This window comes from Bos taurus, chromosome X (genome assembly GCF_002263795.3).
Source record: "Bos taurus isolate L1 Dominette 01449 registration number 42190680 breed Hereford chromosome X, ARS-UCD2.0, whole genome shotgun sequence".
In the NCBI taxonomy this organism is placed as follows: Eukaryota; Metazoa; Chordata; class Mammalia; order Artiodactyla; family Bovidae; genus Bos; species Bos taurus.
Window position 1 is genome coordinate 92257375 of NC_037357.1, and position 20240 is coordinate 92277614.

A 20240-nucleotide genomic window follows, 5' to 3' on the forward strand; every position below is an offset into this window, starting at 1 on the left:
CTCAGCCTAAGCAAGTATAGGCTTGCAGAGGGTCTGTGCTGCCCAGAAGCCTGCAGCAGGCTCTACCCCAGGATAACCAGCTTATTCTCCTCTCAGACATTCAGGCATTCTCTGATCACAAAGCTGGACACACTATCTCCTCCCCTCTTGGAGGGAGGGAGCTGGGAGTGGAGAGAAGGAAGGAAGGTGGGAGGACATCTTGCTCTTCTCCTCCATGCCAGCCTTTTAATTAATTCACAAGCACAAGTTTAGGTGTTGTAGGCACTTTTCCCTTGCACACTACAGCAGTCCCCCAAAGCCTGAGTCAAACATCCTGCAACTGCCCAAGCAAGAGGCAGAGTCCAGCTCTCTTTCCATGTTCTTCCCATACGTGTGTAGGTGAGAGCTTCTGGGAAAATCACATCCCTACCTCTCCATGCACCCAGGTTCACTGGTGGTGCCACACCTCACATCTTATAAACCAGCGGCATTACCTCTCACACTCCCTTCAGCTATCATGCCACGCTGTTCTCAGGAACCATCTCCCTTCCCTCCACAGGAGAACAGTAAGGGTACCAGGCCATGTCCCTTGGACTGCCCACTCCACTCTTGCACAAGGTCCACATGCCTATATGCCTCATCCCTCTACTGAAAGACAAAACAATCCTTCCCTGACCCCATGCATGCCCAGCCTCCAGGACCTCTTCCACCAGCCAGACTCCTACTCTCCAACCCCACCCATGCACCCGACCGGGTCTTCTTTAGAATTTAAAAATGTTGCTGTCTTTTCCATCCACTAAGACAACCTCCATTCATCCCAATCCCACACAAACTTCAAACCAGCTCCTTTCTTCCCAGTAGCATGCCGAGGTAACGAACTCACAGCTGTAACGGTCTTCTCACCTCCAGTTTACTCCGCTGCCTACTGGAGCCTAGCTCCCACCCTCACCACTGATCCTTCTCTCACCAAAGGCAGCAATGACTAGTTGGTTTGAAAACTCACTGGATGTACTTCAGTTCTCCTCAGACTGCACCTGCCTGATGTTTTCACAATTGACAATCACTTCTGGTCCTTAGAAGAATCTTGTCCCCTGGGATTCAGAGATGACGAAAGCTCCTTATTCTCCTACAGGCTCTCAGGCCCATAGGGTTCAGTCTCTTTCTTCAGCTCCATGTTCTCCCCGTGTTCCATAAGCAGTGTTGCCTAATATTTGTCAGTCGTGGCATGCAAAGAAAATGATTACATTTGTGTAGCACAATGGGGGAAGTGGTGGGCATTTAGAACCCTGAACAGCCCAATGTCAGTTGGTGGGGCTGGATATCCCAAGGGTTGTGGAGGTCAATAGCTGCTAGACTGGGAAGCTCTGCTTTAGCAACTGCCATCCTAGATCTGCTCTTCTGGCTCTAGACGTTCTGCTTGGGTCACCTCCCTAGCTCTCTTGGATGCAACCCATGGATCTCCATTGCTGACCCCACAAGTCCTTCTCCAGTCCAATGCTCTTCACTCGTTCCCCCTCCACAAATTCATACCCACTCACCACTGGACCCATTCCCTTGGATGGCTCAAACCTCTCAACATAAATTTTATATTCCTTATCAAGCCCCTGCAGCACTCATGGCCTTCAGGCTCACCTCTGAACATACCATGAGCCTCAAATCAACGCTTCAGGAGCTCCAATCCTCTTGTAGTTCCCTTCACACCCGTGGATTTTTCCAACCTCCATTCTTTGTATCATGCAACCCTCAGTTTACTAGATCGCCTTTGCCTCTGAGAGCGTCCTTCCCAACCTGGCACATGTCTTTGAATTCTTTAAGACCACAGTATGTCTTTACTTCCTCCAGGGAGCACTCTCTGACCTCCTCAGCCCTCACAATGGCTTCCATCATACTTAAGCTGTCATTGACAAAGCACTTCTCATCTTGTGTCATTCTTGCATGTCTCTGTTTCACCTGGAGACAGTAAATAAGATCAGTGTGTGATTCACTTCAGGGTTCCCAACACAGGCAGTAGTGGGCATAACGGATTAGGTGTTCATGGAGTGAGCGGGTTGGGCTTTGAAAGGCAGGCATACTCAAGCAAAATGGTAGGTAGGTGGATTGAAGGGTTCTTGTTTTGGGGATGCAGGAATCAGAGCACACCCTGGATGGGAGTATCAGTTCAATTCAGCCGCTCAGTCATGTCCGACTCTTTGCGACCCCATGGACTGCAATATGCCAGGCTTACCTCTCCAACACCAACTCCTAGAGCTTGCTCAACTCATGTCTGTCAAGTCAGTGATGCCATTCAACCATCTCGTCCTCTGTCGTCCCCTTCTCCTGCCATCTTCAATCTTTCCCAGCATCAGGGTATTTTCCAATGAGTCAGTGCTTCACATCAGGTGGCCAAAGTATTGGAGCTTCAGCACCAATATTATTCAGGACTGATTTCCTTTATGATTGACCGATTTGATGTCCTTGCAGTCGAAGGGACTCTCGAGAGTCTTCTCCAACACCACAGTTCAAAACATCAGTTCTTCAGTGCTCAGCTTTCTTTATGGTCCAACTCTTACATCCATACACGACTACTGGAAAAACCATAGCTTTGACTAGACAGACATTTTTTGGCAAAGTAATACCTCTGCTTTTTATTTATTTTTATTTTTAAAGAAATGGCTTCAGAAACCCATAGGTATAAATTATTCACAATTCATACCTCTCCTTTTTTAATATGCCATTTAGGTTGGTGATAGCTTTTCTTCAAGGAGCAAGCATCTTTTAATTTCATGGCTGCAGTCACCATCTGCAGTGATTTTGGAGCCAAAGAAAATAAAGTCTGTCAGGGTTTCCATTGTTTCCCCATCTATTTGCCATGAAATAATGGGACTGGATTCCATGATCTTAGTTTTTTGAATGTTGAGTTTTAAGCCAGCTTTTTCACTCCCCTTCACTTTCATCAAGAGGCTCTTTAGTTCCTCTTCACTTTCTGCCATAAGGGTGGTGTCATCTGTGTATCTGAGGTTATTGATATTTCTCCTGGCAATCTTGATTCCAGCCTGTGCTTCATCCAGCCTGGCATTTCACATGATGTAGTCTGTATATAAGATAGATAAACAGGGTGACAATGTACAGCCTTGGCATACTCCTTTCCCGATTTGGAACCAGTCCGTTGTTCCATGTCTAGTTCTAACTCTTGCTTCTTGACCTGCATGCAGATTTCTCAGGAGGCAGCTAAGGCGGTCTGGTATTCCCATCTCTTTAAGGATTTTCCACAGTTTGTTGTGATCCACACAGCCAAAGGTTTTGGAGTACTCAATAAAGCAGAAGTAGATATTTTTCTGGAGGTCTCTTGCATTTTCTATAATCCAGGGGGTGTTGGCAATTTGATCTCTGGTTCCTCTGCCTTTCCTAAAGGCAGCTTTACATGTGGAAGGTTGAACACTTTTCCAGCTTGAACATTTGGAAGTTCTCGGTTCACATGCTGTTGAAGCCTCGCTTGGAGAATTTTGAGCATTACATTGCTACCGTGTGAGATGAGTGCAATTGTGCGGTAGTTTGAGCATTCTTTGGCATTGCCTTTCTTTGGGAATGGAATGAAAACTGACCTTTGCCAGTCCTGTGGCCACTGTTGCTGTTTCCAAATTTGCTGGCATATTGAGTGCAGCACTTTCACAGCATCATCTTTCAGGATTTGAAATAGCTCAATTGCAATTCCATCACCTCCATTAGCTTTGTTCATAGTGATGCTTCCTAAGGCCCACTTGACTTCACATTCCAGGATGTCTGGCTCTAGGTGAGTGGTCATACCATCATGATTATCTGGGTCATGATGATCTTTTTTGTACAGTTCTCTGCATTCTCTTCTTAATATCATCTGCTTCTGTTAGGTCCATAACATTTCTGTCCTTTATTGAGCCCATTTTTGCATGAAATGTTCCCTTGGTTTCTCTAATTTTCTTGAAGAGACCTCTAGTCTTTCCCATTCCATTGATTCCTCTATTTCTTTGCATTGATCACTGAGGAAGGCTTTCTTATATCTCCTTGCTCATCTTTGAAACTCTGCATTCAGATAGGTATATCTTTCCTTTTTTCCTCTGCCTTTAGCTTCTCTTCTTTTCTCAGCTATTTGCAAGGTTTCCTCAGACAACCATTTTGCCTTTTTTGCATTTCTTTTCCTTGGGGATAGCCTTGATCACTGCCTCCTATAAAATGTCATGAACCTCTGTTCATAGTTCTTCAGGCACTCTGTCTATCAGATCTAGTCCCTCAAATCTGTTTGTCACTTCCACTGTATGTAAGGGATTTGATTTAAGTCATACCTGAATGGTCTAGTGATGTTCCCTACTTTTTTCAATTTATGTCTGAATTTGGCAATAAGGAGTTCATAATCTGAGCCACAGTCAGCTTGCGGCACTGAAGCACAGTCTTCAGGATAAGGAGGACACGCACCAGTGGGGAAAGGAAGAAGACATTCCCAAGGTGGCAGATAGTTGGAGCACATACTCAGGCACAGATGTTTGGTAGGTTCGGGTGCTTTGGGACAACGGTGTGTGATGTGTCATGGTGTGGGGGCAGCTGGAGGATGGTTTGTGTGCTGGAGGCAGTGAGAGGTGCTGTGGAACAAGCAGGCTGGGACCAGACATCTCAGGCTGCCACACAATTGTTGTCAAGACAAGCGTCCCGGATCAGCCTCTACTCCTCTGGAAGAGGACGGGACCTTGGCATGTTCTTTGTGAGTGTGTGAGCTCAGAATTTAAGGGCTCCCAGTTTAGGCAAATGGCTCAAGTGAGGCTAAAAGGCTTTTTAAAATGTAGAGACATCCAGAAAGCCCAAGAGAACATGAGAGTATCAGAGCTGCAGAAAGTGTGAGAGTCTAATCACTGGCCGATATTTCCCTTCCTAAAAGGACTGGTTAGGAGTGGGCTATGGCTTGCTTCACTTAGGAGCGTGTTTACCTGGAGTTCAGTTCCATTTATTGAATTCAAGTTCCAGGTCTCTAAGCCTTTGGGGTACACGTGCCTCCCCGCTGTGAAGTCATGTGTTGCTACACACCATCTTGTCTGCGTGCACCAGTCCTCACTGATCCCCAGGGAGAAACAAACAAGTACCTCGTGGAGGCCAGCGCCTTGTTTCCCTGGACTGTCTGACTCCTGAGCCCACTTTCCATTCTGCTGGCCCTATCACGTGCACGTCTCCTACTATGTCCTCGAATGCTACATCATTCTGGACCACAAAGTTGGCCATGATCCCTGAGCTGGGGAAGGCAGACTGGTCTTGCAGTGATGGACAGAAGGTAATTCGGACACAGGTCTCTCCCCTCTCAATCATAGTGGATGGGGGCAAGTCAGCCTCACCTGCATGGGTGGTGGTAAGAAGAGTCCACCAGGCAGAAAGCCAAGTAAAGGGACATCAAAAGGGGCAATATCTGGGGAGGATGAGAAGTGAGCTCTGCACCACCTGCTGCTCCATTGCCTGCAATGCCCCACCCCACCTGCCAAATACCACATGCTTCTCCCAAACCTACAATCAGCTGCCCCTACTCTGCCTCTTCCAAGCATGCCCAGCCTGACAGACCCAGCCTCCACTCAGCTTCCAGGCTCTGGCAGTCTGGCTATCACTCACAACTTCATCCTGGCTCATTTGCCATCCATCCTGGAGCCCAGGCTCTGGAGGAGTGTCATGTCCTCATGAGCCTGGATCTCCTCCTGGAGAGACCCTGTGTTGTGCGTTGCAGAGAGAAACCGATACACAGACAGGGCCTCAGTCTCCCCCAACACCCCTTACTGCTGTGGGAACTTACAGTCTAGCAAGGTTCTCTTCTAGATAGAATTTCATGTTTTTTCCCCCTCTGCCTTTTGACTCTCACAGAATCACGTGTGTGAATAAGCCTTTTAGCGCCTCATGAAATCACAGATGAATTTCTGGTCCCGGATGTTTGCTGAGCTGGCCACAAGATCAACTCCTCTGGAATTTCAGTCCAAGACAAATGTCCATTTAGATATGCCTCTGTGCCTCCTTTCCCACCCCCCCACCCCAGAACATGGAAACTAGGGAATTCTGCTCCCCACCCCCTTTCCTGCTACAGCTGTCAGGAAGCTTAGGGGCAAACTGAGCCCCCATACTCTCTGAGGTGCCTGCTTACATACATTCCCTTGGCTTCCTTCCTTTCAGAGGTCTTTGTTCTGTTTGATCTCAACAGGATTGGCTCTCCCCTCTGTTTTAACCCTTAAGGAGAATGGGGGGGGGGGAGGAGGGAGCTGCCATTTATGGCTTAGGGTTTAAGAGTGCAGGCTCCAAAGACTCAGTTGCTGCCTGTGGGCCCCTGGACAAGTTATTCACACTCTCTACACCTCAGACTCCTCATCTGTAGCATGGGAAGGATAATAGCTCCTCTTTCATAGATAAAGTTAGTGCAAATTCAGTGAGATCATTTATGTAAATCATTTGGAACCATACTTGGATCTTAGTAAGTGCTTGATAATGCTGCTGCTGCTAAGTCACTTCAGTCGTGTCTGACTCTGTGCAACCCCATAGACAGCAGCCCACCAGGCTCCCCTGTCCCTGGGATTCTCCAGGCAAGAACACTGGAGTGGGTTGCCATTTCCTTCTCCAATGCATGAAAGTGAAAAGTGAAAGTGAAGTCGCTCAGTCATGTCCAACTCTTAGCGACCCCATGGACTGCAGCCCACCAGGCTCCTCCATCTATGGGATTTTCCAGGCAAGAGTACTGGGGTGGGGTGCCATTGCCTTCTCTGATAATTATCTCTTGATAATGCTAAGGATTACAATTATCATCAGGTCTTCATTCCTGGGTACCAGTGATTTGTGGGGAGGAATTTTCTCAAATTCTCACAGTGGTCCTGGGCCGAAGATTGTGCATGCTCATTGTGCAGATGGGAAAAGTGAAGGAGAGCCAGTGGGTGATTTGCCTGCTGCCTCACCTTCACAGAAGGTCAAAGCTGGGATTTAAACCCAGGTCTGTGTCTGTGTCTTCCCCCCTCCACATTCCACACTGTCTCTCTGGGTGAGCAGGGTCAAATTAGGTAGGACCTTCGCAGATAAACAGTTTAGTGAGAGTGGCCACATAACATGGGTGATTTCTCTGTGTCTGTCCCACTCGTCCCTCAGAGGAGGCCTCTAGCCCAGATCACTGGTTCTCCAATATGATTGGACATCAAGCTCACTTGCAAATGGGTTATAAAGATAGATTCCTGGGCCCCTCCACAACCTACTCATGCAGACTCCAGTAGGGTGAGGCCCAGGAATCCATATTTGGACAGCTCATATAACGATTCTGCGGTAGCCAGTGTGGCCTTCAAATGCCTCGAGATGAAGTTTGAAGCAAGGCTGGCAGCCTCAGTGTTTCTCTGGCCTATAGGGCCTGAGATATCCTCTGGGGCAGCTTGTCCTTAACATTGTCATCTCATTGCCTCCCATTCTCAGTAGTAATTCCAGAGGAAAGCAAGTGTGGCTTCTGAATCCCCTAGTCTTGTTAATATATTATTTCATGGAGCCAAGCCAGGAAACCCTTCCCCACTTTTTACAATTTTGGAGGGAAATTACCAGTGTGGAAATATGACAGTTAATGATTTCACACAGCTGGTTCAAATGAGACCAAGTTTGTAACCAAACTATCTTCAACTTCAAACATGCCCTCTACTCCTTGAATGGGAAAGGAATGTAGGATAGAAGTGGTATCAGAGGTAAGCAGATGGAAAAGGGGCAGGTTCCTTATCAGGAAAGGTTTCTCTTATGGTTGACCCATAGTGCCGCCCCCACAGTTGTGTGGTATTTGTGCACAAGCAAGTTGTCCTCAGAGGTGGTACATGAACATATCCAATGCTTGTCTTTTCCAGCACTGTAACCTCTGCACTCAGCCTTTTCACCAATTGGCCAGGCCTCAAGCTCACCACCAGCTGGTACTGGTCCAGAGAAAGGATCTCATGAAGGTGAGGGGAGCTGTTAGATGATCTAGTTTTGCCTGCCCCCTCTCTGGCCCCAGCAGAACTTTTCAGACTTCTACTAAGTCCCTCGCCTACAGTGAGTATTTAAAACTACTTTTAAAACTGTCTTTCTCCCTCATTCACGCCTTTAAATATTCTGCCTAACAAATTTTATTACAGGCAATTTACCCATAACAAAACTATGTTATTGAAAATCTGAATCTACAATAAAACAATAAAAGGCTAATGATTTGTTTTACAAAATGAGCTTTCAATTTATACACAATACCTCTTGCTCTTCAAATAACTCCTGACACTCACCCCTCCCCCATGCTTTAGATTAAACTTATTTATGTGGCATTAATTCCTCAGTATTCAATAGCCAAACCTATTCTGTCCTTGATAAAGCTCTTTTGGAGGCTAAGAGGAAACCCTGAAGGAAGGCAATACATTTCTGCCAGCAGAATAGAACTCAGTTAGAAAACAGGATTTGATTTAGAGAAATCTCACTTGAACATAACTTTACTGGAAAATGCCAATTCTTAAATAAGCCACATCCTGCTGGCGGGAGGAAGGTGGAAGTGAGGAATAAATTCCCATTTATTGAACACTTACTGTCTTATAGGCTTTGATATTCATTAACTCACATTATCTTCATGTAATCCTATGAAGTAGAGATCACTGTCCCCACTTTACAAAGGCAGAGATTGAGGCCAAGTGAGACCATGTGTAATCCCCTGATCACACATCTAAGATGAATTTGTCATGTTTCATACTGAATGGAGCCTTACCTGATGCCAATATGAGCAGCTATTTTTCCTTGCTGATAGGCTTCTCTTCATAGATTTTCTTTGCCTGGTCCTTCTTTTTGACTTCTGTAATGTAGACTTTATTGTTGATGGTCCTAATGGAGCAGAAAAGAGGAAGGACAGACAGAAACAAAGGAAAAAAGAGATGGTCAGAGACATAAAGAGAGATATACAAAGAAGACAGAGGAGGAAGATGGGGAGTGGGGAGAGAAAAAGAGCAAAATAGAACCATAGAGCCAGAGTAGGAGAGGCCAGGAGAGGCCAGGGAGATAAAACCAGGTGAAGCAGTTATCATTATCTCCATTTGTCAGGTGGGGAAATAGAGACCACACAGTTGGTATGTGGTGGAATGGTTTTAGGAGTTTATGTTTTCAAAAGTGTTGAATGAATTTTGTTGTTTTGGCGCATAAAATAACTTTAGGAGGAATACAATTGAACGTTTTTATTTTAGTTGCCATATATTGACTATAATGTGTATTAAAAATATAACTAGCATGTTGAAAACATGAGATCATAGATATTGTTGCTTAGAATAAGCCTAACAAGTAACAAGTCCAGGAACTGACTGTGGCTCAGATCATGAACTCCTTATTGCCAAATTCAGACTTAAATTGAAGAAAGTGGGGAAAACCACTAGACCATTCAGGTATGACCTAAATCAAATTCCTTATGATTATACAGTGGAAGTGACAAATAGATTTAAGGGACTAGATCTGATAGAGTGCCTGATGAACTATGGACATTGTACAGGAGACAGGGATCAAGACCATCCCCAGGGAAAAGAAATGCAAAAAAGCAAAATGGCTGTCTCGGGAGGCCTTACAAATAGCTGTGAAAAGAAGAGAAGTGAAAAGCAAAGGAGAAAAGGAAAGATATAAGCATCTGAATGCAGAGTTCCAGAGAATAGCAAGGAGAGATAAGAAAGCCTTCCTCAGCGATCAATGCAAAGAAATAGAGGAAAACAACAGAATGGGAAAAACTAGAGATCTCTTCAAGAAAATTAGAGAAACCAAGGGAACATTTCATGCAAAGATGGGCTCGATAAAGGACAGAAATGGTATGGACTTAACAGAAGCAGAAGATATCAAGAAGAGATGGCAAGAATACACAGAACTTTACAAAAAAGATCTTCACGACCAAGATAATCACAATGGTGTGATCACTCACCTAGAGCCAGACATCCTGGAATGTGAAGTCAAGTGGGCCTTAGGAAGCATCACTATGAACAAAGCTAGTGGAGGTGACAGAATTCCAGTTGAGCTATTTCAAATCCTGAAAGATGATGCTGTGAAAGTGCTGCACTCAATATGCCAGTAAATTTGGAAAACTCAGCAGTGGCCACAGGACTGGAAAAGGTCAGTTTTCATTCCAATCCCAAAGAAAGGCAATGCCAAAGAAAGCTCAAACTACCACACAGTTGCACTCATCTCACACGCTAGTAAAGTAATGCTCAAAATTCTCCAAGCCAGGCTTCAGCAATATGTGAACCGTGAACTTCCAGATGTTCAAGCTGGTTTTAGAAAAGGCAGAGGAACCAGAGATCAAATTGCCAAATCTGCTGGATCATGGAAAAAGCAAGAGAGTTCCAGAAAAACATCTATTTCTCCTTTATTGACTATGCCAAAGCCTTTGACTGTGTGGATCACGATATACTGTGCAAAATTCTTTAAGAGATGGGAATACCAGACCACCTGACCTGCCTCTTGAGAAACCTATATGCAGGTCAGGAAGAAACAGTTAGACCTGGACATGGAACAACAGACTGGATCCAAATAGGAAAAGGAGTACATCAAGGCTGTATATTGTCACCGTGCTTATTTAATTTATGTGCAGAGTACATCATGAGAAACGCTGGGCTGGAAGAAGCACAAGCTGGAATCAAGATTACTGGGAGAAATATCAATAACCTCAGATATGCAGATGACACCACCCTTATGGCAGAAAGTGAAGAGGAACTAAAAAGCCTCTTGATGAAAGTGAAGGATGTGAGTGAAAAAGTTGGCTTAAAGCTCAGCATTCAGAAAACTAAGATCATGGCATCTGGTCCCATCACTTGATGGGAAATAGATGGGGAAACAGTGGAAATAGTGGCAGACTTTATTTTTCTTGGCTCCAAAATCACTGCAGATGGTGATTGCAGCCATGAAATTAAAAAGCACCTACTCCTTGGAGGAAAGTTATGACTGACCTAGATAGCATATTGGAAAGCAGAGATATTATTTTGCCAACAAAGGTCCGTCTAGTCAAGGCTATGGTTTTTCCAGTGGTCATGTATGGATGTGAGAGTTGGACTGTGAAGAAAGCTGAGTCCCAAAGAATTGCTGCTTTTGAACTGTGGTGTTGGAGAAGACTCTTGAGAGTCCCTTGGACTGCAAGGAGATCCAACCAGTCCATTCTAAAGGAGATCAGTCCTGGGTGTTCTTTGGAAGGACTGATGCTAAAGCTGAAACTCCAATACTTTGGCCACCTCATGCGAAGAGTTGACTCATTGGAAAAGACTCTGATGCTGGGAGGGATTGGGGGCAGGAGGAGAAGGGGACGACAGAGGATGAGATGGCTGGATGGCATCACTGACTTGATGGACATGAGTTTGGGTGAACTCTGGGAGTTGGTGATGGACATGGAGGCCTGGCCTGCTGCATTTCATGGGGTCGCAGAGTCAGACATGACTGAGCGAATGAACTGAACTGAAAAAGTAATATTAAAAAGTGTATCTACTTAAAGAAACTAAGTAAATAATACAGTGGGTAGCACAGGCAGTAAAAATTGTTAAAGCAGAATGCAAATTACTGCAAAGGCATCTAAGTTTGATCTTGACCTTAGGGGGCTTGACCTTGACCTTAAGGGGCTCAGAGACCGATGAGATACTCAGACTTGTTTCACCTACATTTTTCTTTTTGTTCTAAGGAAGGTAGTGAAATATATGGAGTTCAAAGAAGGGAGGGATCGCCTTTGCTCAAGTCTTACAGAAAAGGTCCTAGAGGAGACAGCCTTGGTTGTGTGGGAGGTCAAATCAAGGAAGATTTGGACAGATGATCATTCCTGGCCATAACTTTTCAGTCCCCTTTATTGGCTCCTTCTCTTCTTGAGTCTAAATCTTTGGGACACTTGGAGGTGCTATTCTAGACCTCCCCTTCCTCTCCTCTGTTCTTTCTACAGTCACTCTGTAGGTGAGGTCATCTAGTTCCATGGCTTTAAATATCATTTGTACACAGTTGACTCCCAAATCTGTATCTCTAGTATGGACATGTCTTCTGAAATCCAGACCTATATATTGTTTATTTTACATTTCACTAGCATTTCCACTAAGCACCTAAAGCTTAAGGTATCCCAAACTGAGTTCCTTGTATCTCCCCTACCTCTCAATTCCACTCCTCCCCTGGTTTTCCTTATCTCAGGAAATAGTTGTTCCACTGAAAATCTTAGAGTCATGTTTGACTCCCTTCTTCCTCTCATGCTCCACTCCTAATCCATCAGGGAATTTTGATCCTATCTTTAGATACATCAACAATCTACTTCTCACTACTCCCACAGTTACTACTCTAGTCTAAACTACCAACTTTTCTTGTTTTGTTGTTGTTGTTTAGTTGCTAAGTTGTATCCAAATCTTTTGCGACCCCATGGGGTGTAGCCTGTCAGGCTCCTCTGTCCATGAGATTTCCCAGGCAAGAATACTTGCATGTGTGCTCAGTCACAATACTGGAGTGGTTGCCATTTCCTCCTCCAGGGATCATCTAGACCCAGAGATCGAACCCACATCTCCTTCAGTGCAGGTGGATTCTTTATCACTGAGCCACCAGGGAGGCTCTTTCTTTCTTGGATAAGTGCAGTATTTATACTAACTGGCCTCCCTCTTTAAAGTCTTGCTGCCTTATTATCTGTTCTCTTCACAGCAGTTAGACAGATCCTATTAAATCCTAAGTCAGGCCATGTCCCTTCTTTGCTCAAAACTCTCTGTGGCTCTTGTCTCAACTCAGAGTAAAAGCCAAAGTCCTCCCAGGACCTCCATGGCCCTATGCTTTCTGGCTTACTGTCACCTCCTTAACTCTATCTATTCCTTCTCTTCCCATTATTCATTCTTCTCCAGCCACAAAGGCCTCCTTGCTGTTTCTGGAAAATTTTTTCAGCATACTCCTGTTTAAAAGCCTTTGCTTGGAACACTCTTCCTCTAGATATTCACAAATCTTATATTCTTTCTTCTTTTAGGTCTTTGTTCAAATGTCATTTCCTCAGAGAGACATCCTTGATCACTAAAACAGCATCTTTCTACTCTTTATCTCCCTTGCTCTACTTTCTGTTTCTTTGTAGCACTTCTCATTCACAAACTGACATATACTTTTTTGTTTATTTTTCCCTTATCTATTTTCTCTACTGGACTGTAAGCTCTTTGAGGACAGGGATTTTGTCTGTCTTAATTGCTGCTGTATCCCCAGTGCCTGGAATGCTGCCTGGCACATAGTGGGCATTCAGCAATTATTTCTGGAATGGGCATTCCCCACAGACAGCAAGAAAATACAGGGACCATGTTTTAGGGAATAAAAAAGTTAGATTTGGATGGAACAGAGAGGTAGGGAAAGGAGTTATGGAGAGAAGTCTGGAGTGGTTGGGTAGGCCTAGACAATAAAAAGCTTTGAACACCAGAATCAATGCGCTCATATGGCACTGACAACTTCATATGGAGAATGGGAGTCCTAGATAAATCTTGAAGTGGGGATGGGTCAGACCTGGTTTTTGAGGAGTGATAGATAGTTCAGTGTCTTAAAAAATATTACTGTAATTCTGTAAGAGGCAGGAACAACAGTTTCTATTTTACAAATGGATAAACTAATGCACACATACCAGGAAGTGGTTGGGGTAGAATGAACTTATTTGCCCAAAGCAGCAGTTTCTAGGAACACTTGAGGAGCATTTGCAACCTGCAGAAGAGACCACTCAGGCAGGAAGTGTTTCTAGGCAGCTGAAACAGACTATTGCTGTGGCTAGGCTCATGTGGGGGTGGGCTGAGCTGGCATTGCCCCAAGGTCTCCTGGTGGATTGTGGGGGTGTAGGGTGGAGCTAGTCAGGCAGCAGCACACTGGGACCTCTGTGTGTGTGCTGCCTCCAGCAAGCATACTTTCCATGGAGTCTGCCCAAGAGCATTTCCTCCAGCCTGGTTTGCTTAATTAAAAAAAATATTATTTTGGAGGGTTTTTTTTTTTTTCTATTAGAGCAAAAATCCACATTCTGTCTGACTGCTTAGCTCTTGCATCATTTGGTCAGCAACCTCCCTGGTTAGTCTTCATATGCCAAACCCATGCCATCTTTCTTTCCTTCGATTTTCCTGAATTATCCATGTACAGTGATCCTGGTTCCTTCCAATCTTACCTATTTGGAAATCATGCTTCCAGGAAGCCCTCTTTAATACCTCAGCATTTTCCCCATAAAATCCCTAGGCAGGTGCACACTGCCTACCTCCTCCAACCTTTCCTCGCTTTAGGGGAGTGCCATCTGTCTGCCAAGGCCAGGAGGTTCCAAATGACAGAGCTCAAGCCCTAGAGCTGCTGTTAATAGAGGGTTATAGATTCTTTATAGCACAAAGCACACTTCTCATGAGGGGGTCTGAGCAAAGGCCAAATCTCTGCCTGTGCTGAACTCACTCATCTGCTAAATCTGAGTTACAAGCCAGGAGCCATTTTCTAATTCATATTAAGGTATTTTATAAGCCAATGAAGCCCCAGTAAGCTTCTTCTTATTTGCCCCTCCTCTCACATTAACCATCTCAAAGAAGGCACTGTCATCTACTGGGTCAGACAAGCCAAAATCAGGTGGGCACCCTCTATGTTTACTTACTCACTCCCGACATGTGTGCACCAGGTTGTTTCTCCCTCTTTATGGTTTCTCAAATCCCAGCCCACTGCACTGCTCTAGCGCTCAGCAGCTCTTATGTGGTCGTTGTTCTGAGTGCCTTATATTTTTGTATGCTTCACGATAAACCTATTTGCTGAGTAGTATATTTATAGATGATATAAATTAATAAATAATATATACTTGGGAAGTACATGATCAAGTTTTTTCTGATGGGTGTGCAAACAGATAAGATGGTTTGGAGACCATCAAGTAAGTGCCAGGTACTCGGCTGCCCTCTACCACATAGTTCTTCCTTACCTCTCCAGTCTCACTTTTGACCACTCTCTACCACTGCTTGTGCCCTACACTCCAGTGACACTGAAGGCCTTCCAGTTCCCCTAATGAGGAAACATTTGTTCCTGTGCTCGTTTTGCTTGGATTCCCCAGCCCTGCCCTCACCTTGTTTTCCTGATGACAGCTCATACTTCAAAACTCAGTTTAGGTGTCATTTTTGTCATTGGTATGGGGCAGGGGAACTGACCAGTGTCTCCTGGTTGGCCTCACCATTCCTATTATTCCACATTCTTGCTTCTCTTTCCTCCCAGCATACTTCATTAAAATTATCTGTTTTCATTTTTATTTCCCCCATTAGATTGTGAACTCTGGGAGCAGGCCCACTGCAATTAATCTTCCTCTTTTCATAATACCAAGCCCAGTTTAAGTCACACAGTCAGCCTCAAGAAATGTTTGGTTAAAAAAGAATCAAATAAATATTATCAAGGACATATTATCTGCCTGCCACTAATTTTAGCATATATTTTCACATATAATTAGTTAATTTAATCCTCACAAGTGGGTTCAATCTTATCCCCATTTTACAGATATGTAAAATTAGATGCTGATAAGTGACATGACTTGTCCTGAGTCCCATAGCTGGCAGGACCAAGATTCAAACTCAAGAGTGCATGCTCTTTATCACTATGCTTGCTGAAAGAATGAACAAAAGAATGAATAAATGTTTGCACATATGAATAAAACAGTGATTTTGGAAGCAGATTTACATGGTAAAATTGGAGATAAAAGCAAAGTGAGGCAGATCCAGGTCCAAGATGGCTTCATGGGCCTCGGCATGGGGCCTGAACAGAGGTGACCAAGCTATGGGCATAGTGGGAAACCATGGTAGAATGCATAGAATAGCTTTTCATCAACAGCGGAGGGAAAAACAGGAAGCTGGGTTAGGTAGACTCTATCCTTGGCCCAGGGCTCCTGGACAAGCCTGAAGGTACAGGTTTAGAAACTGAGGCCCAGAGAAGAGAGAAAACACACTCTCTCATTCATTTGGGGGATCTGCCTAATATTTGAGTGAGCTTTGCAAAGTCTCATAACAGAAGACTCACAGAAGATCACAAATCAAGGGACAAGTTCTTCTCCAACTGTAACGCGAATATGAATTTCTTGTATCTTTTTAAAATGCAGATTCTGGTGGAGACTGAGATTTTGACTTTGTAACAAACTCCCATGTGATGCTGATGCTCCTTCTCCATGAATTTTACTTTGAGTAACAAGGCTTTAGAATATAACAGAGTGGCTGTCATTCATTGAGCTCTGCTCTATATAAGATACTGTGATATACATGTCTAGCTCTATATCACCAAATCTATTCCCCCTTTTTTAAAGTCTTCCCTGGTGGCTTGGATGGTAAAGAATCTGCCTGCAATGCAGGAGACCCTCAATCCCTGGCTCAGGAAGATCCCCTGGTGAAGGAAATGGCAACCTATTCCAGAATTCTTGTCTGGGAAATCCCATGGACAGAGGAGCCTGGCAGGCTACTCTTCATGGGGTAGCAAAGAGTCGGACACAACTGAGCAACTGACACTTCCTTTCTCAATTCCCTTTTTAGGAACTCAAGTGTAAAGAACTGCACCTTAGTACTTCCCTAGCTGTCCAGTAGTTAAGACTCTGCACTTCCACTGCAGGGTGCAGGTTCTATTCCTGGTTAGAAAACTAGTATCTTGCATGTTGCATTGTTGTTGTTCAGTCACTCAGTCGTGTCCGAATTTTTGCTACTCAATGGACTGCAGCACACCAGGCTTCCATGTCCTTCACTATCTCCGAGATATTGCTCAAACTCATGTCCATTGAGTTGATGATGTCATTCAACCATCTCATCCTCTGTCACCCCCTTCTCCTCCTACCCTCAATCTTTCCCAACATCAGGGTCTTTTCCTAATGAGTCAGCTCTTCACCTCAGGTGGCTAAAGTATTGGAGCTTCAGCTTCAGCATCAGTTCTTCTAATGAACATTCAGGGTTGATTTCCTTTAGGATTGACTCCTTTCATCTCCTTGCTGTCTAAGGGAATCTCAAGAGTCTTCTTCAGCAGCACAGTTTGAAAGCATCAATTCTTTGGTTCTCAGTCTTCTTTATGGTCCAACTCTCACATCTGTACATTACTGGAAAAACCACAGCTTTGACTAGATGGACTTTTATTGGTAAAGTGATGTCTCTGCTTTTTAATATGCTGTCTAGGTTTGTCATAACTTTTCTTACAAGGAGGAAGCATATTTTAATATCATGGCTGCAGTCTCTGTCCACAGTGATTTTGGAGCCCAAGAAAATAAAGTCTGTCACTGTTTCCATTCTCCCCGCGCCACCCCCCCCCCCAACCATCTATTTGCTATGAAGTGATGGGGCCGGATGCATGATCTTAGTTTTTTGAATGTTGAACTTTAAGCCAGCATTTTCACTCTCCTTGTACACCTTCATCAGGAGGTTCTTTTGTTCCTCTTCACTTTCTGCCATTAAGATGTCATCTACATATCTGAGGTTGCTGATATTTCTCCAGCAATCTTGATTCCAGCTTGTGCTTCATCCAGCCTGGCATTTCGCATGACGTACTCTGCATAGAAGTTCAATCTGCAAATAAGCCTGTAGCAAGGCATGGCCAAAAGATACAGAGAGAAAAAAAGAGTTGCACCTGATAAGTGCAATCAGGCACTGAAAGCAAGATAAGCATTTGGCACCCATGATCTTACTTAATCCTCACCTTGGCTCCCTGGGCTACATAATATTTTTGTTCATATTGTATGGATGTGTTAACTGGGCCCAGCACCCGAGGCCACACAGCAAGTAACTTATCAATTTCCTTCCTCACCTTTTCTGAAGCCATGATCCCTCCATCTACCCACATATCTAGTTCATTCTCAGTGTGGGGCAGTGGGAGTAGGGCATTTGTGACCAGATGGACCTAGAATCAAATTCTGGTTTTGCCACTTCCTGTATTTAATCTCAGAAACTGAGCCTTAGTTCCCTCTCTATGTGACAGGGATAATAGTAGAAATTAGCTCACAGGGAAGCTGTAAGGACTCAAATAATAACTCTAAAATCCCTGATGCAGCAACTGACATGTGCTCAGAAAATAGTTAACTCTTCCCTAGATTCCTAGGACTGAGAAAGCAGGCTAAATAACCATCCCCTCTTTCCCTCAAAGAGTTAATTTCCTTGCAAATCCAAAAGCTCTATTCCATCACCCCAGAACCAACATTTGTGTTTGATGAGGAGGGCCCAGAAGGACCCTGGTATATCAGTTCCAGGAGAATGGTCAACAAAAAGCTGATGTGGATGAAGCATCTCCACTTAGACATGATGATATCTCTGGCCTGGTGCTGTTGTTCATGTCCAGAAGATTTGAACCCAATCTCCAAACTTGTGTTCTTTTAAGTCTCCAGGTATCTCTTCTCTTGAGAAGGAGGGACTATCCTGCAGGGTGAGGAAGGCTCTGAATGTGGCATTGAATACACATAAGCCAGGATTGTCCAAGATCTGGGGCTGGCATCTTGCCTGGAGAGGGGCCAGTTCCATGTCTCCCTTATCCCCGTCATCTAGATGTAAGATGAATGGAAACTAAACATACTGGAGTTCTGGGGCTGTCTGTTTGCTGGGTTGGCTCAGGGTGGGATTTTTCTTTCCTATAAACATCCACAGGAGCCCAGTAACTGAGGCCAGAGAAAGGTCACTTAGCACAGATGATCTTTAAAAGCTAGCAGCACAGAGTCGGACACGACTGACGCGACTTAGCAGCAGCAGCAGCAGCAGCAGATATGAGAAAGGGGTTGGTGGGGCAAGGTCCCAATCCTGGTCCTTTCTGACACAGATATTAGCCTTGAGACAGGAAGGACTTATGGTACCATAAAAATTAAGACTCTCATGGACATGAAACTTACAATGTGCAGAATAGTCAGAGGCCAAGACAGTCTAGAGCAGGACTGAGAAAATAAGATAATGGTTCAAAATAGAACTGCTGGACTCAGACCATCTGGGTTTGAGTCTTGATTCTGCCACTTACTGACAGTGTAATATTGAGAAATTTAATTAATTGCTCTGTACCCTCAGTTTACTTGCCTATACAATGAGAATAATAATAGCACCTACTTCATAAAGTTGTTATGAAGATTAACTAAGGTTGTACTTTCAGAATGCTTGACACACAGTAAGTGTTCAGTGAACATTAGCTTCTAGGACTAGAGGGGGATGAGGCCTGATTGAGCTCAAAAGTATGGGAAACTCCCTCCGGAGACCTAGGTTGGGGAGGGGTGTGGAGATGCTGAGTTGATTGGCATCAGTCTGTCTGTGGGAACCCAGAGGTGCTCTGGACTGTGTCTGTAGGAATTGTGGAGGGCAAGAGTGAGAAGTGGAGCCTAGAAAGAAAATTACTTGAAGATTTGCACACAAGAGGTCAGCATCAATCAGAACCCCTATCTCTCTGCCCTTTCCACCCACATAGAGAACATGTAGCTCCAACACTTACCTTCAGGCAAAATCTCTAATGACATTTTACCAACTGCATAGGGAACATTCAGACTTCTACTATGGCATTTGGTACCACAGAACAAGGCCTCCTCATTCTTGTATTTGGGTGATCCATGGCCTGTTAATTGCCACCTCTCCCAAGTCCACAAGAGGTTTCCTGTCAGAATTCCCTCATGGGAGAGAGCCCTAGCTAGAACACAGTCTTGCTTATATAACAACTGGCTCCCAGTCCTTTTCCCTTAACTGGGATGGATAACCAGGGGTCCTCAGGTAAATTAAGGGAACCTGCAGCATGAAAGCAAAAGACTGAAGTAAGTGAATAGAACAACTGACCCCAGAGAAATTTGGAAATTGTTGAAAGAAAAGAGAATTTCATAAAAGAAATGATCTTCAGCAAAATTCAAGAGGGTAAAACAGAAATAAAACAAGAACAAAATGCCACAGAACAGGAACAATGAGAGAAAAGAAAGACTCAGGAGTGGAAGTAAGTTGCTGAAATTAAAAGAAAAGCAACATGAGGACTGGGAAATAAAATTAAGGAAATTTTTCAGGATTTAGGGCAAAAAGACACAAAGAAACACAATGTACAAGAGAAAATTTAAGAGATGAAGATTAATCCAGCAGGTTCAGCATCTGAATAACAGGAGTTTCAGCCAGAGGGAACAGAAAAAATGAAGGACAATTTGTCAAAAATGAAGGACAACATATTAGAAGTTAATTTTCCAAAGCTGAAGAAGGATCTCCAGAATAGTCCCCAGAAAAATGAACCCAGAAAAATGAACCCAGGAAACAGTGGATCCAACCCAAGCAGTTATTGCTACAGCCCCCTCACAGGTCTTCAAGTTTTCTATTTTGTCATTCCTCACCTCCCGCCCCACCCACTTCCCCAGTATATCTGCA

At 44.2% G+C, this 20240-nt stretch overlaps 1 protein-coding gene across 1 annotated transcript in view; it reads right to left on the bottom strand.

The window, feature by feature from the left end:
- The window catches only part of ITIH6 (inter-alpha-trypsin inhibitor heavy chain family member 6), a 34554-nt gene extending 16379 nt beyond the window's left edge, over window positions 1–18175 (bottom strand). Inside the window, 8 exon segments of the mRNA XM_059883841.1 lie at window positions 5140–5320; window positions 7747–7877; window positions 8546–8588; window positions 8690–8733; window positions 8736–8802; window positions 15595–15678; window positions 15680–15745; window positions 18075–18175. Of these exon segments, the coding sequence (XP_059739824.1) occupies window positions 5140–5320; window positions 7747–7877; window positions 8546–8588; window positions 8690–8733; window positions 8736–8802; window positions 15595–15678; window positions 15680–15745; window positions 18075–18175 (717 nt within the window).
- Between the last annotated feature and the right edge of the window lie 2065 nt (window positions 18176–20240).